Source organism: Cynoglossus semilaevis, chromosome 20 (assembly GCF_000523025.1).
Source record: "Cynoglossus semilaevis isolate Cse_v1.0 chromosome 20, Cse_v1.0, whole genome shotgun sequence".
Classification (NCBI taxonomy): Eukaryota; Metazoa; Chordata; class Actinopteri; order Pleuronectiformes; family Cynoglossidae; genus Cynoglossus; species Cynoglossus semilaevis.
The window spans coordinates 11,438,173-11,447,076 of record NC_024326.1 but is presented as its reverse complement, the minus strand read 5'-3'; the positions used below and the strand labels follow the sequence as shown (position 1 = coordinate 11,447,076).

Genomic DNA, 8,904 nt, shown 5'->3' with positions numbered 1-8,904 from the left:
TTCCTGCTGCGACACTCGGCCTCCAGAGAGCTCTGCAGGGTGTCAATGGTCCTCTGCATGTTCCTCTTGCTCTGCTCCATCTCTTCATCCTTCTCTGCAAGTTTTCGTTCAATCTCAGCTTTGATTTGATTGAATTCCAGCTGGGCTCTGAGAATTTTACCCTCCTCGTGCTCCAGGGAGGCCTGGTGGACAGCAGGGTGTCTTTGTGTAATTAACCACAAAAGGATTTATATACATTAAATGACATAATACTGACTGGACACATCTTTTACCTCAGCTTCTTCAAGAGCAGACTGGATCTCATTTTTCTCCTGTTCCAGTTGTTTGCGTAATTTTTCCAGTTCGTGGATGCTCTTGCCACCCTCACCAAGTTGCTCAGTGAGATCAGATATCTCCTCTGTGGAAATTTAAGGAGCATAAATACAATGGGTTTTGTACTAAGTTTGTAAAATCATTGAAAAAACAACTGCAGTGCACATTTTACCCTGCAAGTTTTTGTTCTCTCTCTTCATGGTCTCCAGATGATCCAGAGACTCCTCGTAGGAGTTCTTCAGTTTAAAGAGCTCAGTGCTGAGAGCTCTGGCCTCCTTCTGGGAGCCCTCCAGCTCACACTGTGACTCTTCATACTTCTGCTTCCACTCAGCCAGGACCTAAAAGAGATAAAAGAACCTCAGCAAGAAGCCAGATGGACGGAGGTAGAACTAGGGGTGTAAGAAAATGTTGATGATGCTGTCTATTTCTTTAAACAGTAGCTATAATAACAAAAGGACATATGCAGGCCAATAGTTATTAATTAAAATAACTAATTAATCAAGTTCCTAAAAGTACCTCACCTTGTCAAAGTTTCTTTGCTTCTTGTCCAGAGCAGCGGCTGCAGCATTAGACCTCTCCACGTCCACCATCAGATCTTCAATCTCATTCTGAAGTCTGTGTTTAGTCTTCTCCAGAGAGGAACATTTAGCATTCACTGCTTCCACAGCTTCCTCAGCCTCCTGCAGACGCTGAGCCAGCTTCTTCCTTAAGAAATCCATCATTCAAACATTTCATTTGTTTTTGTTTACTATTACTGCTGTATTGAAAACCACATTTTCAACCACTACGACTGGTGGCTCATTCGTTTAACAGACAAACTTTTTGTTCGTCTTATATCTTAGAAGAAACATAACACAAACAAAAAGCTGACCTGCTAGACGAAGTAAAATATCTCTGTATTTGACAGTTTAAAGAGGATGTGGATCTAAAATTCTTACTTGGCCTCCTCCAGCTCCTCAGTTCTCTGGATGGCATCAGTTTCGTACTTAGTTCTCCACTGAGCCACCTCAGAGTTGGCCTTGGACATGCCGCGCTGGAGTTCACCCTTGGCCTCCTGCTCCTCCTCATACTGCTCCCTGAGCAGGTCACAGTCATGGCGAGAAGACTGCACTGCGTGGGCCAGAGCACTCTTGGCCTGTTATATCAAGGTCATTGGCAAATATTATAATATGCCTGAAACCATGATGAGGATTCAGTGTAAGAGTAATTGAAATCTAGCCTCACCTTGGTCTCTTCCTCCAGTTGTCTCTTTAAATCTTCTACCTGTTGAGTGTAGGACATTTTTCCTCTTGTGAGTTGAGACACGAGGGAATCTTTATCCTCCAGCTGCCTCAGGAGTTCACCTGGAAATATAAATATAAATATCGTTATGCTAGAAAACCTTAGGCAATGGGTGCACTGACGTGTTAATCACCAGGTACCATTTTCTGTCTGAAGTTTGGCTTTTTGCATGTTGAAGTCATTGATGCAACGATGAGCTTCTTCAAACTTGGTCTTATATTCATTCATCTGATCTTCCATGGTCCTGCATGTCTTCTCCAGATTTGTCTAAAATGAGTGACAAAAATAGAGACATTTTAAATACACTGAACGCGATGTCAGTGTTTACACAGAATGATTTGTCCCTTTATCTCACTTTAGTCTTCACAACGTGTTCCATACTGGAGACCACATCGTCCAGCTCCAGTCTGAGCTCACTCTTCTCTTTCTCCAGTTTCTGCTTGACTCTCTGCAGGTTGTCTATCTGCTCTCCCAGGTCAGCAACACTGTCAGCCTGTTTTTTCCTCAGTGATGCAGCAGTAGATTCATGCAGCAGTGTGGCCTCTTCAAGGTCTCTGCGCAGTTTCTGGAATTCAGCCTCCCTCTTCTTGTTCATCTCAATCTGGGCAGATGTTGCCCCACCAGCTTCCTCCAGCCTCTCACTGATCTCCTCCAGCTCTCTGGCCAGATCTGCTCTCTGCTTCTCCACCTTTGCCCTGGCAGCTCGTTCTGCCTCGAGTTCCTCCTCCAGCTCTTCAATGCGAGCCTAAGAGGGCAAAATGTGAGAAATCTTTTTAGCAAACTGAGCTTCTACAAATCACCAACACAGGTATGTCAATCATTACCTGAAGTTCTTTTAGTTTCTTTTGAAGCTGAATAGCAATGGCCTGCTCGTCCTCTATTTTATTATTTAGCTGACTGAGTTCAAAGTCTTTCCTGTTTTGAAGTGGCAGAATAAAGAGTCAGATTAAAATGTTCACTAGTGTTAATATAATACAATGATTTTCAACAAATACAAAAAGGTACTTTTTCATATGTTCCTCAAGTTGTTGCTTGTCATTCTCCAGGTCCATTAGACTCTCCTGGGTCAATTTCAGATCTCCCTCCAGCTTTCTCTTGGCTCTCTCTAGATCCATTCGAATCTTCTTCTCTTGCTCCAGAGAACCCTCAAGCTAGATAGTCACAGTGGAAAAAAAAATATTTTGTCTGAACTTGTGTTGGACAGAAAAAGTTATATGCATGCATTTTAATACATACATCGTCCACTTGCTGCTCCAGCTTGACCTTAGCCTTGGTCAGAGTGTTGACTTTGTCTTCCTCACTCTGCAGGTCGTCCAGTGTTTGTTGATGAGCCTCCTGTAAGGCTTTCTTTTCCTTGGTCAACTTGGCAATGATTTCATCTAAAGCTGCCATCTCCTCAACCAGGTTTTTTACCTGCAATTTAAAAGAAGAGAAAATATAAAGAATTCCATATGTTCACAGTATAAATATTAGGACTGAAACACCAAAAACGAATTTGACCTTGTTCTCTGTAGCGTGCTTCTCCTTTTCCACTTTGGCCAGAGTTAGCTCTAAGTCATCAATGTCTTTCTTTAACTCAGAGCACTCATCCTCCAGCTTCCTCTTCTTAGCAGTCAGTTCAGCGTTCATCTCCTCCTCATCTTCCAACCTCTCTGACAGCTCTTTGGCTTTTGCCTCCATCTGAATTTTGTTTTTGATCAAACCCTCACATCTTTCTTCTGCATCAGCAAGATTATCTTGTTCCTTAATAAAATTGTAGAAATGTACAACAGTTAATTTATACAGAACTGGCTTATAGTGTGATGTTAAAATAGAATATGTAATTTCTTTTCCTGAGACCTACAGCCTGGACTTGTAGCTGCAGGTCATTCTTCTCTTGGAGAAGAGAAACCATTTTCTCCTCCAGCTCCTTCCTACGAGCTTCAGACTTGGCATAGGCTTCTTTCAGCTTCAGGAATTCTTCCTTCATGTTGGCCATCTCCTTTTCTGCCTCAGCAGATCTCAGAAGAGGTTTGATCTTGAAGTACAGCTTCATCCAGGGCCAGTTTTTGACTCCCATGAAGGCACGAATGTTCCACTGGATGACCAGCAAAGCATCTCTGTTCAAGAAAATAAATAAATAAATAAAGTTTCCTGTCAAACTAAACCAATAAGCAATTCATTAAGTCTTACCTTCTTTCAACAATCTTCTGGAATTCCACTCTAGCCAGAAGCCCTCTTGATCTTGCCTGGATCCCAGTGATAATGAGTGACAATCGATCATCTCTCATTTCTTCAAGTTGCCCAAGGAGACCGGCTTTGAAGAACACCTTTAGCCGATGCATGATAAAAACATGTTAATATTTACTACTTGAACTTAATGGATAAGAAGCATTTTACAGTTTTACTTTTAATAAGTATGACTGTGTCATACCTCAAATACCAAGTTATCAAACGGTCTATATGACAAATATATGTATCCATGTTTAGACTGCTGAAGGTGTCATTTGTTGTTGCTGTGATTTAAATTCCTTCAGTGGTTTACACAGTAATACTGTTTCCATTTTGTGTTTTACCTTGGTGTGTCCAAACTTGTACTGGTTGTGATCTATGTCTAGAGAACCGAGGAGTTTCTCTGCTCCCTTCCTGCTGTCGATGAACTGACCATCAGGGATGGCAGCAGGATTCAGGATGCGGTATCTTGTTCAAGATGAGAGAGTAAATGAGCAGAAGTGTCCATCGTGTCTCTGGATTCACGCAGCTCCGCACATAAATGAGAAAGTACCTCTGTTTGAAGTCTCCGTAGAGGATCCTGTTGGGGAAACCTTTTCTGCAGATCCTGATTCCTTCCAGCACACCATTACAGCGCAGCTGGTGCATCACCAGGGGATTCTCCATGGCCCCAGGAGTCTTGGTCTCATTGGGGATGATGCAGCGCACAAAGTGAGGATGTGTGGACCTCAGGTTGGTCATCAACTTGTTGAGATTCTCCTGTACAAGTAAATATGTAGAGGTTTATGACAAGCCATTGTTAGCCAATCACAAGTCCCTTCTTTTCAGTCCGGTTTACTCACCCTGTGCAGAGCAGACACTGTTTGGAAGGATGAACCTTTCTTCTTGCCTCCAGCTCCTTTTCCACCTTTTCCACATTCAGCTTAAAATGTTAAAACCACATACTCTCACGTAATTACAGACACTATGTACTAAAATAAATTAAGTTTTTGAAAATGCACACTAAGAAAGGATTGGCATTCCAATTTTAAAATTAATACCTGATTCAGAGCCAGCATAATTTGCAAAGAGCGTTGCAAGCAGTTTAACAGTAGACTTCTGATACAGTCCAACAACCGTCTCATTCAGAGGGTCTTTGTTCTTCACCAGCCAGTTGTTGATATTGTAATCAACAGTTCCAGCGTAGTGCATCAGGGCAAAATGAGCCTCTGGTTTCCCCTTGACAATTCTGGGTTTCTGGAAGTTTGCAGATTTTCCCAGGTGGTTGTCATAGAGCTTAGCTTTAAAGGTGGTGTCACTGGCTTTGGGGAACATGCACTCCTCTTCAAGGATGGACATGATACCCATGGGCTGCAGAGACAAAATATAATTTTATTATGATTGATCTTATCCAACTATTTCTTGCATATATGTTGCAGCATCTCACCTTTTCAATGAGGTCAATACAGGCCTGCAGGTCCATACCAAAGTCAATGAAAGTCCATTCAATGCCCTCTTTCTTGTACTCTTCCTGCTCCAGCACAAACATGTGGTGGTTGAAAAACTGTTGCAGTTTCTCGTTGGTGAAGTTGATGCACAGCTGCTCAAAGGTGTTGAACTGTAATGTGGACAACATTGACATTTAGGTGTTTTTTTTTTCCAAACAGTTGAATTATATTCGACAATAGATACAATATAACTCATGACCAAAATAACTCACATCAAAGATTTCAAAACCAGCAATGTCCAGGACACCAATGAAGTACTGACGAGGTTGACGAGTGTCTAGAGACTGGTTGATCCTGACCACCATCCACAAGAACATCTTCTCATACACTGACTTAGCCAGTGCACCGATCGCATAGTTCACCTACGAGAAGGAAAAAAGAAGTTACAGTCGATGTATATATAAGTGGGTTGACAATAAATACTGTAGTTTTGGTTTTAATTACTTGCCTGCTGGACATTTTGTCCCTTAGTGACCCACTCGTTTCCTACTTTGACTCTTGGGTGACAGAGACCTTTAATGAGGTCGGCAGAGTTCAGGCCCATCAGATAAGCGACTTTGTCAGCATCTGTGGAAAGACATAAGCAATTAATTCCTGAAATCCTGTTTTACCAGTACTTCTTCTCATCTTTCAGGAGTCCAAAGCGCGACGCTCACCTTCTGTGCCATCAGCCTCGGCCTGCTCCTCACGCTGCTTGTTCTTGAACTTCATGTTACCGTGGTGCATTATGGCACCAATCAGCTTGTAAATACCATTTTTCTCTTCCTGGGTGAAGCCCAGTACATCAAAGGCTTCCTGGATATATATTAAACAGAGGCGGCATATGTTAAACATGTCTGTTAAATGTGTCAAGTCAGGCAGAAAATAATTGACTATCTTTCTATGTTTATCAATCACACAAATGTCCCCTTCCCCGTCTGTTCAGTATAAATCAACTGCTCACATCGGTGGCCATTAGCTCTTCAGCATCATTGATGGAAGCCACAGTTGTCTCTCCTTGGGAGATGAAGGGATAGTCGTAGGGGTTGTTGGTGATCAGCAACATTTCTGAAAGGCAAAATATCATGAGAGTTTAGCTTTTGTTTTGGATGTTTGTTGGATTTTTCCAACTATATGATAATGCATTTACACTCTGAGAGCCACACACCTCCCCACTCAGGTAATAAAAAATAGAGTTGTGCACGCTTTTTTACCTAGCAGCTCAGGTTTCTTCTGAGACAGAATCTGATAAAAGATGTGGTAGTCTCTTTCAGCCTTGAGCTGGAAGGTGACGCGGGACTTTTCCAGCAGATCTGTTGAAGTGTGTGCATTATTAGGCTGATCACTATCACTGTGAGTTCAAGAAGAAAACAGATGTTTGTACTCACATGTCTCAATATCAGCTGAGGCCAGTTTCCCACTGGCAGCAAAATGGATTCTGATGAATTTACCCTTTAATTAAAGAAAGAAAATGTAAATTATAAGATGCACAAATTGTTGTTTGTTTTCTTTATTTAAATAGGAACTTACAAATCTAGAAGAGTTGTCATTTCTGATGGTCTTGGCATTACCAAATGCTTCTAAAGCTGGATTAGCCTGGATGATTTGATCCTCCAGAGTACCCTAATGGAAAAGAGGATGTGTTTAAATACACACTATATACCATTAATACATTAAATTGCATATATTTTAGCTATAGGATATAATTTTTTATTAAGATTTAAAAACAAAAACAGGTCATAACCTTTTTTTCAGAGCCCCCATCTTTCTTCCCACCTCCAGCAGCAATGCTGGCAAAGTACTGGATGACTCTCTTGGTGTTGACAGTTTTCCCAGCCCCGGATTCTCCACTGATGATGAAAAATTTAGTTTGAAATAAAGTGAATAACATTATAAAATATCACATTCTTAAGTGTTTTGCTGCTTTAGTCTATTTGTACTGAATAGTTTATGATAAGAAAACATGTACCACAGAGACCTGCTAAGCTGAGTTTTTTTTTTGTTTGTTTGACTAGTTTGATCCAGTTTATACAGTAAAGCAGATTTTACATTGAATAATCTTAAAAAATCTGAGTAAGTAATGTTTTCAATATGCAGTGATACAGATGACCCTTATTTTGAAAAGCTTCAATTTTAGTTTTTTATTTTAAAACATAATAGATATTAATATAATATATTAAAATGGCATGTGATAAAAACAAATCTTACGTGATGAGAATTGACTGATTTTCTCTATCTGAAAAAGAGAAAAAAAACAAATTGATTAGGAATTCTAAAAGTCAAATTTATACCACATTAGAGTAGCACTTTGGACATGTTTTTGCTGAAGGACATATGTTGACATACCAGTAAGCATGTACTGGTAGGCATTGTCAGAGATGGAGAAGATGTGAGGAGGAGCTTCACTCCTCTTCTTTCCTCTGTAGGCAACAACCACCTCCTGGTTGTAGACTGGCAGAAACTTGTAGGGGTTGACAGTCACACAGAAGAGTCCAGAGTAGGTCTGTCCAGGAGAGTTAACAGGAAGTCAATTTAAATACTAACATGTCTATTGTCTTAGCACTGAAGAATTATTTCAAGATACAAATGACATCTTACATAAATCATCCATGCTGCGTAACGCTCTTTGAGGTTGAACAGCACAGCTGGCTCATGGAGGAAGGTGAACATCGCCATGTCTTCAATTTTATCAAACTTTGGAGGATTTTGAGGATGTACGTCGCACTCCTTGACTGTGACGGTCTGAAAACAGAGAGAATTGGTGGTGAGCCATGAAGTCCAGGCATGTGACACCTTTGTGAGGTGAGAAAGTGAGGCGAATATTTTGTCTTTGTTAGAAATAAAAATATAATCCTGTGGAGCTGCAGTGGACATTTCTTTCACCTTTCCTTTCTCAGTCTGAGCTGTGACTTTGTCACCCTCACGGCTGATGATGGAAGCCTTCACATACTCCTCGTCTGTATCAGGAACAAAGCACTCCTTCTTCATGTCAAAAAGACGGGTCTGGGCCTCCAGACGCTCCCTGTCTGACTTCCTCAGGTAAGGGGCTGCTGCCCCAAACTCTTTCATGGCAGCATCACCCATTTTTCACTCTCTCTCTGTGTGGAGCCACAGTGAAGATTAAAAACCATGCACACACCACTAACATTGCATTCACTTCATTTAAATACTCTCATCTTTCCTGCTTCCTTACCTAGCACAGATGAGCTGAGATGACTGAAGTGTGAAGGTCCTGAGAACAGAAGTAATGGAAACAGATATAAGGCCAATGGTTTAGCATCAGCATCCAGCCATTGTTCAAGCATCTTACCTTGAGATTGAATGCCGACCTGTGAAGAGCTTCACCGCCACTTGTCTTTTTAAACAAACCCCCTCTGCCAAATATGGGGAGCATTTCAGGGTCCAGGAGTATTAGTGTGTCTGAGTCGAGTTGGGGGTTTCGAAAAGGGAGGGAGTTAATGAGTGGCTGAGAGTAATATAGAAATCAGTGGGTAAGAGTCTTATCAGTGACAGGGCTGGCCTCCTGACAAGACCATATCTGGAGTTCCATGCAGTGCAATGATTAATCATTGGTATCCTTAGGCAGCTGAAGGACTTTAAATAGAACGAGGGTGGAACTCCTTTATCCATCATT

General features: G+C 41.3%; 1 protein-coding gene across 2 annotated transcripts in view; it reads right to left on the bottom strand.

Annotated features, from left to right (window-relative positions):
* LOC103396570 (myosin-7) overlaps positions 1-8,904 on the bottom strand; it is a 23,653-nt gene extending 14,749 nt beyond the window's left edge. The window contains exons 1-33 of one of the 2 annotated variants that reach the window (XM_025066125.1): positions 8,581-8,904; positions 8,464-8,502; positions 8,154-8,368; positions 7,869-8,012; positions 7,617-7,773; positions 7,479-7,506; positions 7,015-7,120; positions 6,801-6,893; positions 6,659-6,722; positions 6,485-6,583; positions 6,235-6,338; positions 5,948-6,086; positions 5,740-5,858; positions 5,504-5,653; positions 5,231-5,401; positions 4,845-5,154; positions 4,647-4,726; positions 4,358-4,563; positions 4,149-4,272; positions 3,766-3,902; positions 3,437-3,692; positions 3,094-3,336; positions 2,830-3,006; positions 2,599-2,744; positions 2,418-2,508; positions 1,949-2,338; positions 1,734-1,860; positions 1,537-1,655; positions 1,251-1,447; positions 834-1,017; positions 485-650; positions 273-397; positions 4-182 (exon numbers count right to left, since the gene is read on the bottom strand). In XM_025066125.1, coding sequence (XP_024921893.1) covers positions 4-182; positions 273-397; positions 485-650; positions 834-1,017; positions 1,251-1,447; positions 1,537-1,655; positions 1,734-1,860; positions 1,949-2,338; positions 2,418-2,508; positions 2,599-2,744; positions 2,830-3,006; positions 3,094-3,336; positions 3,437-3,692; positions 3,766-3,902; positions 4,149-4,272; positions 4,358-4,563; positions 4,647-4,726; positions 4,845-5,154; positions 5,231-5,401; positions 5,504-5,653; positions 5,740-5,858; positions 5,948-6,086; positions 6,235-6,338; positions 6,485-6,583; positions 6,659-6,722; positions 6,801-6,893; positions 7,015-7,120; positions 7,479-7,506; positions 7,617-7,773; positions 7,869-8,012; positions 8,154-8,354 — 4,832 coding nt within the window. In that variant the 5' untranslated portion in view covers positions 8,355-8,368; positions 8,464-8,502; positions 8,581-8,904. The remainder of the gene's footprint in view (positions 1-3; positions 183-272; positions 398-484; positions 651-833; positions 1,018-1,250; positions 1,448-1,536; positions 1,656-1,733; positions 1,861-1,948; positions 2,339-2,417; positions 2,509-2,598; positions 2,745-2,829; positions 3,007-3,093; positions 3,337-3,436; positions 3,693-3,765; positions 3,903-4,148; positions 4,273-4,357; positions 4,564-4,646; positions 4,727-4,844; positions 5,155-5,230; positions 5,402-5,503; positions 5,654-5,739; positions 5,859-5,947; positions 6,087-6,234; positions 6,339-6,484; positions 6,584-6,658; positions 6,723-6,800; positions 6,894-7,014; positions 7,121-7,478; positions 7,507-7,616; positions 7,774-7,868; positions 8,013-8,153; positions 8,369-8,463; positions 8,503-8,580) is intronic. The other variant, XM_025066126.1, reaches the window with a different exon arrangement.